The sequence below is a fragment of the Crinia signifera genome, chromosome 5 (genome assembly GCF_055691185.1).
Source record: "Crinia signifera chromosome 5, ASM5569118v1, whole genome shotgun sequence".
NCBI classification, from domain to species: domain Eukaryota; kingdom Metazoa; phylum Chordata; class Amphibia; order Anura; family Myobatrachidae; genus Crinia; species Crinia signifera.
The window spans coordinates 168,811,182-168,828,926 of NC_139221.1; the positions used below are offsets into that span (position 1 = coordinate 168,811,182).

General features: G+C 45.0%; 1 protein-coding gene and 1 long non-coding RNA gene across 3 annotated transcripts in view; one reads left to right on the forward strand and one right to left on the reverse strand.

The window, feature by feature from the left end:
• EPB41L4B (erythrocyte membrane protein band 4.1 like 4B) overlaps positions 1 to 12,307 on the reverse strand; it is a 165,027-nt gene extending 152,720 nt beyond the window's left edge. The window contains exon 1 of the mRNA XM_083188266.1: positions 11,046 to 12,307. Coding sequence (XP_083044392.1) covers positions 11,046 to 11,363 — 318 coding nt within the window. The 5' untranslated portion in view covers positions 11,364 to 12,307. The remainder of the gene's footprint in view (positions 1 to 11,045) is intronic.
• The window catches only part of LOC146080711 (uncharacterized), a 44,859-nt gene continuing 38,238 nt past the window's right edge, over positions 11,125 to 17,745 (forward strand). Inside the window, exons 1-3 of one of the 2 annotated variants that reach the window (XR_014474961.1) lie at positions 11,125 to 12,080; positions 12,158 to 12,272; positions 14,888 to 14,955. This is a non-coding gene — a long non-coding RNA (uncharacterized LOC146080711). Of the gene's footprint in view, positions 12,273 to 14,887; positions 14,956 to 17,745 lie in introns of both variants that reach the window. The other variant, XR_014474960.1, reaches the window with a different exon arrangement.

Below are 17,745 nucleotides of genomic sequence, written 5' to 3' on the forward strand. Positions count from 1 at the left end.
GTTTTATTTCCTTCTCACTGACATTAATACCATGCCACGGCTGGAGAATACAGCAACATTTTTCTTCCATTTGAGCAGAGCAATAAACAAATGAATAAAAAAATATCTTGCACCAGAAAAAACATAGACGAAGCAGAGCATATCTTTCCTCCCTTCGCTCCGCGCCATTCGCTGATAATAGGACGTTTGAGCGTCTCACATGCACACGCATCTCATTTGTGATGAATGATGTGCCAAGGCGGTTCGCTACAGAGCGAAGGGAGGACAGATAAGCAAGGCTCCATCTGCATGTGGTGTTTTTGCATTTCTTACAATACTGGCACTTCAGCACATTGACAATGGCTTTGCAGGTGTCCGCTATAATGACACCCAAAGCCTGCAGGGAAGTGGAGGTCCCATCAGGTAGTTCAGTAATCGTCCTGTAGGCAGGAACCTCAAGGTAGCCACTAGCCCCTCCTCAGCAATGATGGCCATCAGCATATTAGTATTCTGCCTCTGGATGTATGAAGTCACCTTGCCTTCGTCCAGCAGGACCTTATTTTACCTTTCCTGACCCCCTCTCATTTCTCAACTTCAGATAGCATAGGCTAGCAACAGTTGACAGCGACTGGAATCAAATCACCGCACAATACAAGCAGGAAAAAAAAACATATTTTGAAAAGCTAGACCAAAGCAGTTGAGTAATGTAGAGCTAAAATTGAGCCTGTGTTATATACCCAGTAGATAGGGCCACCCTTTATTTAAAATATGTCAGTCTAAGGGGGAGTATTCAATGATTTTTTTTCTCCATGTGCAGCAAATCCTGTTTAGGATTCGCTGCACATTCGCAGGGTTCAGGAGGGCTGCAGCATTCGCTGCCAGCCCTCCCTGTCACCCTATTCAATGCAGCAGAGGCTCGCTGCCCCTGCTGGTGAATTTTAAACCCTGAGATGTAAACCTCCCTGCCTGCCCCAGAATTTGGCAGGTATTCAATGCTGTTTGCGAGTGGTGACAGCGAGCAGGTCTTCCTGCTCGCTGTCACCACTCACCCTGACAGCATTCAACACAGCCTCCGCATCCGCCAATTCCCCCTCGCTCCGTTTTTTTGAGCGAGGGGGAATTGGCGGATGCGGCTCCAGAAGCAGCGAGACCCGCGGCTAAAAACTGCGAGTTTTCTGCAGCAGCCGCGGGTCTCGCTGTTTTGGGGAATTCTCGCCGTCCTGTGACGGCGAGGATTTCCCCAGTACGTTGAATAGAGCGAGCGGCCGGCGCGGGGGTTAAACAGTGAGAATCGCTGGTTTTCAGCAATCCTCGCTGTTTAACCCGCTCGCTGCGGCATTGAATACCCCTCTTTGTGGGGTAGGGCTCCCAGGTCACAGGCAGCAGAGGCTGCCCCCCGGGAATACTGGCACGGGACAGGTGTAGGGAGTCGCTCCTCTGGTCCCGCACATAACAAGCTGGGACCAAAGTGAAGTGAATATATGAATATCTAATGAGCGGCTCCCGCCCCCCTGCTGGTGAAAGTGTAAAAATATATATATATATATATATATATATATATATATATATATATATATATATATATATATATATATATATATATATATATATATATTTTACAAAAATAAATAAATTATAAATATATATTAATGTGCTTCAAGCACATGAATGAAGATAGCATGCCCCTTCACAGGAAAAAAAAAAAAAACACCTTTATTTTAAAAGATCACTTTCCAGTTGACCTTAAAAAGATTTCTAATGCAAACTGGTGAATCATGGCAAAAATCAGGGAGAAAGCAATTCGCCATCCTAGCATTGAATACACTCTCGGCGAATACCAGTGAAAACCCCATTGAAATACACCAGAGAATTGCAGCGAGCATGAAACGGAGAACTGGCCGGCATTCACTGCTCGCTTACGGCGAACAGTGATCATTGAATAGGGTGAATCAGATTTTTAGTGAAAGAAATTCACCGCAAGGAGTGAAAACAGCCCGATTTGCCAAAAAAAAAAAAAAAGGGTGAATTGGGAGCACTGAATACTGGCCTAAGATGCATCGTAAGGATAAAATCAATCATTAAAGATTTAAAGTTATTAAATGATCCATCAAATCCACTGATTGTTTACACAATCATTCCAATGTGTGTGCATAGCTTCGATTGGCTGGGAATATTCTGGATTTCCAAGGAAATTGGGTGACAGATCAGATCGTCCATAAAATAGTACCGTGTGTGGGCACCTTTAGCCTTTTATTATAGGAGGTGTATGTATTGTATAGGTGCAAATAAAAGACACTACTGGAGGCCAATGGAAAAAAATATATATACATTAAACAAAAAGTAAAAAAAGGAGGGAGGAGGGAGCTGGACGGTATGTGGCTGGTCATGTTCAACTGCCCTGGATAAGGTGTTATACATTTTTTTGTTGCGGGTTAGCAATGGAACAGTCCTTAAAACAAGTTTAGCAATTGCTGGTGTCCAAGACAAATGGGGGAGGATATATGTAATAGAAATAGGATTGTTCAACAGTTAATCAAATAACTAGACAGCAAGACCTATTTCACACATATACTGTGACTCCATATAAGTGCCAGTGAAGTCATTGGCTAACAATATTTTCATTACAGACTACCATTTTTCCAGACGGGTCAAATTTGCAGGAAATGCTAATTAATTTGAGTTTAATTTAGGAAAATAAGCATGAAATACTGGCAAGAAGAGCATTACTTCCTACTACCCATAGCCATGGGGAAAGCTTTGTGCTGTGTGAAACTATAAAACAGGCAGATACGACTGTGCAGATCTAGAACTGCAAAAACTGTGTGTTCAGGCCCCTCTGCAGCCACAGAGGAGACCTCAAAATAATAAATTCTAACAGAAACTGATAAGCCCCAGTATTAAATTATAGAATTTAAATCTGAATACAAAATCGACAAAAAGCAAAGTCATCTTTCATCCTTTTTCCACATCTTTATTATATTCTTTTACTCTAAAACAATGCAATTTTTTTTTTAATCAGTAAAAGTCATCAGGTGCAGGTGGGGAAGAACAAAGGTCATTCTGTCCCATAAAAAGGAGTATAATAAAACTATGAACAACATGATAATTACAGGCTAAGAAGCACCGCACAATTCATACTGTAACAGTAGGTAATCTAGACAGATTTTAAAATACTAACTTTTGAGCAATAGATAGCAGGCAGTATGCACTCCTACACAAGTAGAACCAAAAGATCCAAATTGATCTGCTTGCTGGGCCGCTCCTATGCCCAGCGCTCCCAGCTGCCGTGTGACTCAAGAGTCGCTTGGCGGCTGCTTGTAGGCAGGGGAACGCTTGAGTTTGCTGTGGCCCACCCAGCATTTCTATAGACTCGTTCACCTTTGTGGGAACATCCACACTTTTCTTTGTGGGCACACCCATGAAACGCTGGGGGTCCACCCCGGAACAGCCCATGCCTACATGCACGTCGGCAAAGGAAATATTTTCCGAAGGCACCCGTAGCTGGGGCCTGCACATGCGCATTAGAGACAGTACGCATGCCCGGTCCCCCACCAGACAGTAGGACCAAATCAGACTGCAAGTATTAGCTATTCTAGCACTCTCCCTGCTGCTAAAGTGTCTGTGGTTCCAATTAATAACAGTTAAGTTATTAATGCATCTAATTTCAAATCACTGCCATTGGCCAGGGTATCTGGCTGGATGACCGTCAAAAGGTTTCCATTAACAATCGACATCCATTTTATGGGATTTTTTTCAAACTTCTCCATACTTTCATGTGGACACAGGGAATAGATTGGCCTGAAGCATGGCGAGCAAAGCGATGGTACGCACTAAAGTAATTGGGGGACATCAGGTATTCACTCACACACACACACACAAAAAGAGTAAACAAAACAAAAAAAAATTAATCATGTCAACCTTTTCAACTGTGGATATTAGTGTTCCCGCTAGGCTGTTTTAGCGGGGCGCAGCGCCCCGCTCGATTTTTAAATGGCAAAATGCGCCCTGCCCGTCTCGCAGCGCCCCGCTAAAACAGCCTCACGGGGAAGCCCAGCGTCGCCGTTGACGGCGATGCCTGGCGCTTCCCCGGCAGCACAGTGGATTCGGAGGGGCCGGGCCCGCCCCCTTTGATGACAATGGTGGCCCAAGCACGCCTCTTTCATTACGGCGGCGGCCTGGGCACGCCCTCAGCTGTGACGTCGGCGTGCCCGGTCCGCCCCCCAGCGCCCTGCCCGGTGTCACTCCTAGAGTGAACACTAGATATAATGACTGAACCTAGACATAATCTGATAGAGATCCTGGGGCTGCTTAGGAGTCTGACAGACGTGACTGATACTTTGTCTTTTGCCGCATTAGTGTCATCGCCTTAATGTCAATTAATACAAAGGCCTTTCCTGGTGGAAATTCATGCATCCAAATGCGCAAGGAATGAGACGTCCACTCTCCGGGGTAAATTTGCTAAGATGGATGTTGTATTGAAGATGGGATATTACCCATAGCAACCAATCAAATTCTATCTATTATCTTCTAGAAGGTGCTAAATAAATACATTCCCATAATATGCAACATCTCAGTGTATATTTTTTGCCTAACACCACTGGTGCTTTCCAGTCACCAGCCAGAAAAGGCCCTAACATTTATTCAACTTGGCATCTATATTTATAAAATTTGGACATGTGCAGTTGAAAAACCAATCACCTCACTGCAGCTGCAACTGACTGAATCGGGACCTTCATCTGGGAAGTTATTTTGGTTAAGTTTTACCAAATACATGGCACTGTAAGCATACAATATAGAAAACATAGCAAATTAAAAGATGACTTGCTGTATTCTCTTTATTACCCGGACAATCTTAAATCCAAATTAAGGTCCATACACACTGGGCAATTTTCCCCAGCGTTTATGGACACTGAGGGGCTTTCCCCCCTGACCGCCACTGTCAGCGGGAGCGGACGGCTTTCCATAGTGCAGCGCTATGGAAAGCCACCCACAAAGTCGCTCATCTGCTGGTAATACCAGCAGATAAGCGGCGGCTGGCAACGATGATGCGGGAGCGTGCAGCAGCGCTCATCGATGCCCTGTACACACTGAGGGCGGGATGTATTAATATACATCGCCGCCCTTCGCATGGCAGCCGCCGCGATGCGGCCGCATATGTACTAACATATGCGGCAAGCATCGGGTTGCGATGACGGAGACCCCCGCAAAACCTTTGATGTGGTCTGCGGGGGTCTCCGTCACCTCCCGGCGGCTGCCAGCGTCTCCCTGCGTCTCCTCCTCCCCCCTGAAGCCGGATGTCCTGCCGGCTGTGACACCTGCTGGGGGAGGAGGAGATCAGGAGGAAGGGAGGGGGGCGCGCGGGCGGCGATAGAAGCCCATAGCCTCTGGGTGGCAATACCCTGCCAAGCAAAAACGCGGCGGACGGGTGATGGTAAATAGGAAAAATACGGTAAAACCCCCGTTTTACCGCATTTTCCCTTTAGTACATCCCGCCCCCAGAGACTTTCATGCTGAAATTGGCTCAGACAAGAAAACTGATATGCTTTCACATGAAAGGAAAAATACGGTAAAACCCCCGTTTTACCGCATTTTCCCTTTAGTACATCCCGCCCCCAGAGACTTTCATGCTGAAATTGGCTCAGACAAGAAAACTGATATGCTTTCACATGAAAGTCGCCCAGTGTGTATGGGCCTTTATGAAAGTCTGTTTTGATCTGGCTTCTGAGTTTAATTTGCACTGCTATTGATAGTTAGGCTTGCTGTAAGGCATGAACTGCTCTTAGCCACAAAACAGCCTACAGCCAATTACACATAAAACTTTATCTGCACTAGTATACACAAAACGGGCTTTACATTCAGTGCCGGTTTTCTTTATTGTTTAAATGACAACAGTTGCTAGAAAAACAAAGCACATACAAATCTGGTTTCCTAAGAAGCAGAAACCTGCAAAGTGTCAATAGTAGTAATTAACCCTTTAAGTGCCAACATCTGTGAGATTTTGAAAATATTTGCAAAAAAGCTGACATTTGTTATACCAAGTCTAATGACAAATGTATAAAAACAGCATTTATTGTCTATACAAGGTAAATGTTACATGTCATTATGATGAATAAAAAGGTTTGCTTGGCAATTTTCACACCTATTTTGACAAATTCACTTGGCATACAAAGGAAGGGCCATATTCAATGCGTCTGGCGAGGGGGTTAAACAGCGAGGATCGCCAAAAACAAGCCACCCTAGCCGTTATAACCCCCGTGCCAGCCGCTCACCCTACTCTACATTCTGAGGGAATCCTCGCTGTCAGAGAATGGCGAGGATTCCCTCAAACAAGCGAGGCTCGCGGCTAATGCAGGGTGCCTGCTGCATTTAGCTACAAGCCTCACTGTTTTGGCCGTCGCACATGCCGTTTCCACCTCACTGTATAAAACCAGGCGAGGTTGTAGCAGCGCGTGCAGGGGGAGGTGGGGGGTGGCAGTTGAATAGTACAGAGTCCCTGCAGTGCCGCTGCCCCTCCCAATATGTAGATCAGCGACGAAGACAGCGGCTAATACCCACTTCTCAAAAAGGGGTCTTTCCCCCAGCCTGCAACCGCACCTCTGCTCTCCAGGGTACCGTGCGCTGAGCTCCCACCACTTCTTGCGGCTAGACGAGCCCGGCTTCCAGCACGCAACTCCTGGCAAACAGCTTGTTACCCCTGGCAAACGGCATGCAACCCGATTATGGCCATCTCTAGGTGCCAGTTAAACGAATAAAGTTGCCAACAGGATGTGCAAAATGCTGCATTGAGTATTCCCAGGGCACATTGTACTTTATACCGCTTTCAGACCGCACTCTAGACCTGGGTTATTGCCGTGTTCTTGCGGCCCCAACACGGGTCAAGGTGCGGTCTGAAAAGGCCACCACGGGTCGAGCAACACGGGTGTTCAACCCTGGTAATGACCAGGGTTGAACACGGCTATGACCCGTGTCAAGTGCAGTGTGAACGGGTGCCTGGGTCGAGCGACCCGTGTCCCGTTCACAGTATGGAGGAGGCAGCACTGTCAGCTCCAAGTACTGCCTCCTCCAGAGCCCCCGATGACGCGCCGCCACCCAGCTCCGCCCCGTGACGTCACCGACTCTCAGACCGCATTGCCGTGTTGCTCTGGGGATGGGACTCGTGTCCTAATCCCGTGTGCGACACGGCATTTGCGGTCTGAAAGTAGTATTACTGAATTGCCTAATAAAAAGGTCAGGGGGATTCAGTTCTCTATGACTGGTTTTAAGAAAGTTTATACTTATGTAATTCTTGCTCCACCTACCCTCCGCGACCACTGCCGGGAAAAAGCTGCTGCAGCAGTCAGAGCAGGTCTCCAACTATCCACCTACCCAATTACAGCAGAGCAGAAGCTGCTGCAGCAAGCACAGCAAGTCTCCAAATATTCACCTTCCCTTCCAAACCACAGCAAGGGCAGGAGCTGCTGCAGCAGGTACAGAAGATGCTAAAAACCCTCAATGAATAAGCAAACAGTCAAGAGAAAAAATAACTGACTGGGGATCGATCTCACAACGATATCTACAGTGTTCACAGTCCACTCTGCCGATGAGTCGCTTATTAATTTCAGTTTGTGAAAAGTTTTGTAAAGTGCAAATGTTTTTAATTTAATGGACCCTTATAGGCTTTTAAGGTCCACTTAAGGGAATCTGTTTATTGTGTTGTATTCAGAAAGTCATAAGCTTTCCAACAACATATCAACAATGCATGAAAACAGGAAAAGCATGGACCCTTATAACAGCACCCTTAAGGGCTCACCCAATTAAACCCATCTTCAAACTTAGATTGTCCCTTAAGAAGATAAGGTATAGATGGGGAAGCTCTCCCTGTTACCAGTGCAACAGATATCATTATCTGGAGGCTGTTGGAGAGTGTAGACGCACAAGCGTCTCCGATGTACACACGCCCCATTCGCCGCTGGTGATCTGCGTGCCAGGAGCCACACAGATGAGAGTGGCTCCATCTGTAGAGAGCAAAGTTTGAAGATGATTAGTTAAAGCGTTCCAGAGTTATCAGGGAACATACACACACACACACAGAGTTCAATTATACTTCGTAGATTGTCAAAAAATGCCTCCAAAAAAGTCGATTGAATGTACTATACATCTGGCAAACTCCTTTGCGCAACCTACAAAGGTGTGAAGGCGAAAGTTTGCACATAACACCATGCTTTATTGTAACCAGTCCTATTACATAAAATCTTTATTTAAGAATATATGCAAGCATGTAGAAGTTTTAGTACAACATCACTTAGTAGTAACATAACCTCTCTAAACTGATGCAATATGTTAACTAATATTGTACAAAAGGCATAAAATGTAATTTTAATATAAACGTCATCTCCAAGATTACTTGTCCAATTTGTGAGTGGAGCGTAGTAATGGCTGTATATTACCAGCCTGGTATTACCAGGCTTGTGATATCTTTCAAAGTTCAGTACATTTCTTCTAGATTAAATATAACCCCATAAACAATATTTATACTACAATAATTACAACCATGTTTTCTGAATTACATTTCAACTTAAATGACTTCTTTAAATATTATTACCCAATGACCTATTTTGTGTTTTAAAAACAACATGTCCAAAATAAAAGTATTCTACAACACAAAATAAATAAAAAATGGTTCATTTGCACAATAAAGTTATTAAATTGTTGCTGAACACCCATAAGCAGTGCTCAACACTTGGGCCAAGATGCATGCACGCACGTAAAAAATGTGGCCAAACCTCCAAAAATGATGGTTTCTGATGTTTGGCTGGGATTAGCATATGCACCAAGCCCAATATGAGATACATTCCAGGGCTCGGGTGCATCATTTTCAATTTTGCCTTGCCTGTCGAATCCTATGGGCTTCTAACACAACTGTTGTGATGAATCTAACCGGATCCCTTCCAGCATCCCTGATGGTGAATGTGTCACTTAACACATGGGCGGATAGGACGTCCATGTTTTGGATCCCAAGTCCTTCTTTGCAAAGGATGGCTCTTGTGCATACGGTATCACTAGTCGACAATATTCATGCGGAAACTGATGGCAAGCGCGATGATTGCTGCATTCCGCCCTTGATATGATACACACAATGCTACTGTTTTTCCAAGTATTCCAATTTATAGCATTTACCAATGCTATTAATTGGCAAGCAAAAACACTCTATATTCCATATAAGCTTATGTAATGGGTCATTTTAATGTACATTTATATAATAATGTTTGAAAACTGAATGTGTGAGGTATTATTCCAATTCGGTAAATAAATGCTTCGATTGTTTCAACCCAGATTATTATTGTCTCTTTATAAATTTTAATTGTATAACTGCAATAAAAAACATCCTCAGTTAATAAACTCTATTAAGATTTTGGTTCCCAATTTTGAATATATATAGTCAAATTGTATGAAAAGTTCATAATATCTCAGCTTTTCCCATGTTTGCGATACCGATACGTGGCCTTGTGAGGTCGGTATCGCAAGGAAAAATAGACTGTGTAGGCAAGGCAATTTTGATTATGTCACTTATAATGTATTTGGTCATAGGCCAAATAGCACGTACAGATGGAGCGCCTCCCAGCCAGCCGACAGGATCGCCAAATGTCCTGGGCTGGCGCACAATCTGACAAGAACATGCAAGCATCTCACACGCTCGTGCGTCCCGTCAGCTGGGCAGCGGGAGCAGCTTTCCTGCCTGTCCTTACTTCAGGGAGACGGGCAGGGGATCGGGTGAGCTGCTGAGACCGGCGAAGGGCTCCGACAGAATGGGGCGCAATGCATGCGTGTCCCCTTCTGTCGGCTGGTGGCGGATAGCAAATGGCAATAGCATCGCCAGGAGCAGTTCCAATGTTGATCCATCTGTAGTAAAAAAAAAAAAAAAAAGTCGCAAATGCACACTCAAAATAATACATAACCAGAATCAGTGGCCCTTATTAAGGTTGATTCATTCGCATGTAGGCGAGCAAACGGATCGCACACATGCACATACAGCGAAGGCACGCCTATAAGACCGGAGAATTCGTTTGTCTGCCACTAAACCCAAAGGGCAGCGTGCCGACGAGCGAACAGACACAGCACTATCTCCCTTTGAAGTAATTAACAACCCTATTATTTAAGAAAAAAAAAAAAGAACAGTGGTGTGAGGGGTTACACCTGAAAATACATTTTCACACAATAAACGATGTGTGTCATGTCCAATATTTTCTTTGCAGATTTGCACATCAGTAACATATTGAGTAAGGTTTGTAGGGTGATGAAGTTATGCTATGGAAAGCCATCCACCTGGTCGCTCACCTACTGGTAATATAGCAGATGAGCGGCAGGGCCAGCGATGATGCGGGAGCACGCATTAGCATTCACCACTGCCCCATACACACTGGGCAGTGTTTGAGCTGAAAACAGTTCAAGGGCGGGATGTATCAACAGATATCACCACCCCTCGCCACGATGCCAGCGAATATGTACTGGCATTGTGGTGCGGTGACAAAGGCACGCTGCATTGCTAGGGGGAGGAGGGGTTTAGCTTCCGGGGTCCAGGAGGATCTGCAGGAGGGAGGGGGGGGGAATCGCCGAGGCAGTGGGGATGCGGCAAAAAGAAGCCCATAAGCTTCTATAGGGTATCGCCACCCAAAGGTACATATGAAAATGCGGTAAAACTGGGGTTTTACCACATTTTCAGCTTAATACATCTCGCCCTTGCAAAAGACAACACTGAGCTACTTTCAGCTCAAAGTCACCCAGTGTGTATGGGCCTTTAGTGATAGACACCAATGAAGTTTGATCACGTGTGTGAGCAGCAGACAGCACAGTTTATAATCTATAGCACAGTGACCCTGGACATTGCCTACAGTGTACTTTACCTATTGCCTGTACACTACAATACACACGGTCACCTTGTAGGCACAATGAGGGTCCCAGCTTAATGGGTGGCACGGACAGCAGTGGGATTAGGCATAAAATCCAATATGCTACCTACTGTACGTAGAAGTGTCACTGCTTTTAACTGTTATGTACTAGCGCCATGAGAAAGGTACTCGTGTACTTACCAGCAGGTCAACGCTGACGTCCGTCCCATCCAATAGAAGGACCTTACACGTTAGCACGGACTTGCTGTCCCCAGCCGCGGGGATGTGAACTGTGGCTCCTCCACTGACCACTGGGGGAGACAAAGGGGTCTGGTGTGAAAACAGCACCCCAGCAACGGCGGCGGAAGATGCTGCTCCACCAGTGGATCTCATCACCATTGCTCCTCCATCCCTCTCATCTCTGGCGGCGGCAGCGATGCGAGACGCGGCTGCAGATCTTCCTCCGTGCCGCTGCATCGACCGCCGACCAAAGGTCCTCCGCAGGAACCGCAGCATCATCCTTCACCTCCTCCCGACCGCTTTTCTCCTCCCTTTTTGGCCCTCTCCTCCTCTTCCTGGATAATAAAGCTTTACACACCTCTCCAGCACAGCCCTGAAGAAAGGTGTCCTGCGCAACGTGAGCGCTAGATCGTATCCAATCACTCCCACCAATAGATCATCGATAGTGTGATAGTGTGACAGTGTGACAGCAAGAGCAGGCACTATGTACAACAGGTGCGGGTTACTAGTGCGCTCACTAGCCAATACAGATATTACGCAGTGTCCTTGTATAGATCCAAACTGAAATGAAAATCTTCATGTAAATTCTCTAATAAATCGAGTAAGAAAATCCAACACAGCAATGAACCCGGATCTCAGTCGGGTGTGCGCCCTTCTTCCAGCTCACACACCTGGGGAGAACTTCCACATGTACAGAGCTGCGGTCTTGCTCCAGAGGAAAGTTTGAGCAACCTCCGTTTCTGCTGCTAACCTACAGAGATCACCTTAGTGCTGCTGCCTGCCAGGACACGGGCACCTCGTACTCATTGCTAAAGGGCAGAAGCCGCAGCCTATTATACAGGAGAGAGAGGTATCCCAATACTCACACCCAACCTGGCTGCCGGAAAAACTGCTCCGATGACCCTAAAGTAATGATCTGCTGAGAAGTCCTTAATGCAGAACAGGTTTCTGACTTATCATGCGCTGGATCTACAAGTAAGCGGACACGGAGTACAGGTATATGGCACAGCCCAGAAGATCTGTTGCCTCAGTCTCTGAATTCCTCCGAAAATAATGTAAACGTTCTCTTGCAGAAGTAAGGAACGATCCCCTTTCTTCCGTACTGGTCTGGAGTAGTCTATTACATGCACTTGTTGGATCTGATCGCTTCTTCCTCTTCTGGCAAACTGGAATGACACACAGACATGGGTTTGTTTAGTTTCCCCCTCCCTCATTCCTCCTCCTCTTTCTGTGTCGTTTTCTTTGCCTTTTGCTGGATCTCCTCCCTCCAGTGTAGTTTGGCTGGTTCCCAGCTATTCTATTGACAAGCCTACAGCAGGTGTTTTAACCCCATGTGTGCTTCCTATTCCGACACATGAGGTGGACAGTCACCTTTCCATTTACTAGTTAATGACAATTGCTGAAAGAGAAATGTTATTTCTGTGTTGTACTCTCATAGGGGCCCATTTACTAATGAATATTTGCGGCTCATTACCCACAAACTCCCATTTTTGAGGTTTAGCTGCAAATATTATTTACCTCCAGAATATAAGAGGTGGGTGCATACCTCCCAACATGACCATCTCCTGGAGGGACACAATGCTGTTTCTGGACTTCTCTCTTAATTCATGATTGCCATCACCTGTGTTCAAACAGCTTTCTTGTCAATATCCCTGTTTTAAACAGGTGATAGCTATCATAAATTAAGAGGAAAGTCCAGAAACAGAGCATTTTGTCCCTCCTGGAGAGGATCATGTTGGGAGGTATGGGGGTGGGAGGGAATGTAAAAGAAATCTTTGATCATTGCTGCGATACTTCCTGCCCTGCTTACAGCTGTGATGCTGCCCAATATTGGGCAGCACCGGGTCCAGGACTGACCGCCATTCTGAGATGGTGGAAACTCATTGGTCTATAGCAGGCATTCCCAACCACGGTCCTCAAGGCACACCAATAGTGCAATAGTGATATCCAGGCTTGAGCACAGGTGACTTAATTAGTACCTGAGTGATTCTGATTAAACCATCTGTGCTGAAGCCTGGATATCACTAGAGGTGCGTACACACGGGGGTGGTTTTGTGTAATATCGTGGGAAATATTGCCCGCGATGGGAGTGTGCACCGGCGATATATCGACGGGTGCGCGCTCCCGTTTTTACCCCTGTAGTGATCGCTGGTGGCAGGAACATGCTCCTGCGACCAGCTGATTTCCACTGCCAGGCTCCCCTGGCAGTTTCTTTTTCATCAGCGACCATCTCTGGTTGCTGATGAAAACGAGAAACTGAGCAATATATTGCTCAGCCATATATTGCTCAGCAATATATGGCTGAGCAATATATCTCCTCATGTGTACGGGGCTTAAAACGTGCACTGTTGGTGTGCCTTGAGGACCATGGTTGGGAATGCCTGGTCTATGGGTTACTTACCGCACTGCCAGGGGTAATTGCTAACAGCGCATGCGCAGTCCCCCGGCAAAGTACATACCTCTCAACATGACCCTCTCCAGGAGGGACACCATGCTCTATTTCTGGACTTTCCTCTTAATTAATGTTTGCCATCACCTGTTTTAAACAGGTTCATTGAGAAGAAAGGCTTTTCAACAGAAGTGATGGGCTTGAGCACCACAGGTGACTTAATTAGTACCTGAGTGATTCTGATTAAACCATCTGTGCTGAAGCCTGGATATCACTAAAACCTGCACTGTTGGTGTGCCTTGAGGACCATGGTTGGGAATGCCTGGTATATGTGATCCTGTGGTAAATGCATACCTCCCAACATGATCCTCTCCAGGAGGGACAAAATGCTCTGTTGCTGGACTTATCTCTTAATTTATGATTGCCATCACCTGTTTAAAACAGGGATATTGACAAGAAAGCTGTTTGAACACAGGTGATGCCAATCATAAATTAAGAGAGAAGTCCAGAAACAGAGCATTGTGTCACTCCTGGAGAGGGTCATGTTGGGAGGTATGTAAATGACCCACATAACCAGTTACCATACCTACCTAAAATAATAAAAGTCAATGGGAGGAGCCAGAAGGAGGGTTTGGGGCATATTTTTATCAGGTTCTGAACATTTGTCATTGCAGATTTTTTAAGCAATAATAAATTAAGTTTCACCCAATTGTATTAATAATTACACACTTGGATAGGAGCTTGTGTTAAACCCCACACACACTGAGGGTTATTCTGGTTGATTGGCGAGGCTGCAAATTCGCAGCCTTGCAAGTCCACCAAACCCCGCCTTGCAAATGGTGGCTGGACGACACCTATTCGCAAAGACAAATTCGCTCTCAGGGCATGCGAATGGATGTTACACAGCAACATAGGTCATAGAGAACTGCATAGTGTCTCCTTTTCCTCAGGCAGAGAGAGACCCAACTCTCAGTCTAGCAGCCTTTTCACAAAACACCCCCAGATGGAGGTACTGGTTATTCATCTATGAGGCTAACAGTCCAAAGAACCAACATGGGCCTAATGTATGGGGAACCCTACCTCTCAAACCATCCTATCCCAGGATCCTATACCTGTTCTTATAAAAATTCCAATAGGTCACAGCATATCCAGGAAATCTCCATGGGTTTTAAAACACATATGTCAGAGACCTGGGGAAACATTCCTGCCTTCCATTACTATAACAGTGACCCTGTCAAATATCCTCACCCCCCCCCCCCAGGAGGTGGAATACTTGTAGCCCCTAAACAATAGACCTAAGAACATATATCTGCATTGGCTGGTTGTGCTCCAGATCTGTGTTCCACCTTAAATGTAAAGTCTTGCAAGTCTAAAAACCACCTTGTTACTCTCGCATTTTTCCCTTTATTTATAGACATCCATATTAAGGGAGCAGGATCAGTTACTAGTGCAAACCGTCTGCCCAAGAGAAAATACCTCAAGGTATCCAATGCCCACTTAATGGCCATAGCCTCTTTTTTCAATCACAATGTACCTCTTCTCATGCTTATTGAGTTTTCTACTGTTAGAAGTCGCCCTAGGGACGCGGCTTCCAGGTATTGCCTGGTGACCAGGATGCTGCATCTTTTCCCGGTACAATGGCTGGTGGCGTCCATCCGGCTTCTGACAGTGCAAATGGGATTGAGGGGCAGATTTATTAAGATCGGTAAAGTGATAAAGTGTCTGTTTTTCATCACCGGCCAATAGGCTCCTAACTGTGAAGTTACAGGCTTGGTTTGCAGAATGACAGTAAGGAGCTGATTGGCCGTGAAAAAAAACAGACCCTTTATCACTTCACCGAGCTTAATAAATCTACCCCTGAGTGCTGTCTCTTTTAAAAGTATTTCCTGTATACAGAACTTTGCTGGTGATAATCTCTTCATGTCCTAAATGCCTCCAGTCCTGTGTGTGGAATACTCTGCCTTGTTGATACCCAGTCCTATTGCTCATTTCCCTGCTTGTGATCAGGTGTACTATTTTCTATAGTCATTCTCTTACCTAGTTTTCTTTAGTGTTTTGTCCTTGTGATTATTAGAGTGTTTTCTGTCTTTACTGTCGCTCAATGCCAGTTTTTGCTTACAACATTTTTATTTTTCTCTGTAAATGCTGCTCTCTGTTTGATTCACTTATCCTACAGTTTTACCAGTATTCTATATTCATATGTCTTGCAGTTTTGCACTAATAAATTTGATACAGAAAGCAGCACCTCCAATAAATCCCTCCTGTTAGTGAGGGACAAAAAATGGTACAACAAAGTATTATCGGAGTGCGGTAAACCTATTATTATAGTACCACCCAATACAATAACATTTTATTTAAAATACAGTAAAAGTCACTCTTTATGTGTCCGATGTCAGCATATATTCAAGTAAGACACAGGATCCAATCTAGGATATAAGGCCCATACACACTTGCCGATTTTCAGTGCAAAATCGCTCAAAACAGGAGTTTTGAGCGATTTTGCGCTGAAAATCGACCAGTGTGTATGCCTCCGTGATGAACTGCTAGCGATGATGCGCGCTCCCGCATCATCGCTAGCAAACTCGCTAGTCTGCTGGTTTTACCAGCACGTCTACCGATGATGGCTGGTTTTTCAGCCATCATCGGTAAGTGTGTACGGCCGCCGGGCTGAAAGATGACAGACTTTCAGCCCGGCAGACCGCCCTACTCCCTCCCCCCGCTCCCAGAGCCTGCTCCACATGGAACATAATCACACGTTGACACGCTGTGCCGCCCGCTCCCCCACACAGTCACACAGCAGTGACATGAGAGGACTACGTTTCCCACAACGCCCGCTCCCCCGCCCGGCCAGCCACACATCATTCACAGTGTCAGCGGGGCGGCACTGATTGAGAATGCCCCGCCCATCTCCCTCCCCCTGCACGGAGACCAGCAGCAAGGTCTCCTACACTGCCCACCAATGATTATTAGCCAGTAGTATATATACATTGCTGGCATAGGCCAGCAATGTATATATAACTGGCACCACCAACTGCCCACCAATGTTTTTTTAAAGTATAAGCCAGCAATGTATATATAACTGGCACCACTGCCCACCAATGGATTTTTAAAGTATAAGCCAGTAATATATATATATATATATATATATATATATATATATATATATATATATATATATATATATATATATATATACATTGCTGGCACAGGCCAGCAATGTATACATTACTGGCACCACCCACTTCCCACCAATAATTAATAGCCAGTAATATATACATTGCTGGCATAGGCACGCAATATATACATTACTGGCACCACTGCCCACCAATGTATATTTTTTATGGTGGCAACGTATACATGGCTGGCGCAGGCCAGCCATATATACGTTACTGTCACCACTGCCCACCAATGTATATTTTGCTATTGAGGTAACATATACATGGCTGGCGCAGGTGAATAGATTTCTCCTACATGCACGGCTGCAAATAAAATTGTAGTCGTACACATGGGTGGGATTTTGCCCTGGCGGGGTTTACCTGATTGCTGGGCTCCGAATATATGCAGCCCAGCGATCAGTTCTGAATCAGGCCCCAAGTACAGAAAATGCACTGAATACAATGACCGCTGCTCCCAGCCTTAGAATTTAAAGGAATATTTACATAATAGGCGGCTATTATGTAAATATTCCTTTATATGAAAGATTTTCAGCAAAGTCTTTCGCTTCCTGAACATCTCTTGCTCTTTCTGGAAAATAGCTCAGTGTGTACGCACTACTTTGGGGAAAGATATATCTATCAGAGATTTTGGGAAAGTCTTTTGAAATGAAAATCTTCTAATATGTATGGGCCTATAGCCGTTTATTTAGAAAATTTCCAACTCTTTTCGTCAAATGACTATCAGGGAGATGGCTAAGGGTGGTACAGAAAAATAAGTGGCTCTAAGCATAATGATACAATATAAACATCAAATTATATATTTTTTAAAACATGAAAAATTTCCATACCAAAAATAGATTTTAAAATTAGATCAGGACATCAGAGTATATTCCTTATTGTACAAATAGAACATAAAATCTGAAAATTATATATACACATGTCCTTGATCAGAGGAGTGAGCAAGCAGGAAAACAATCCAGGGGTTGTATAGAAGAAAAGGATCTACCTACCAAATTAGGTCAGTAAGTCAAGAAAACTAGGACCAGATTATAATGATCACAGAAGGATCTCCTTTCTTAGCAATGGGGCAGCAATCACAGTGGATAACCTGAACATA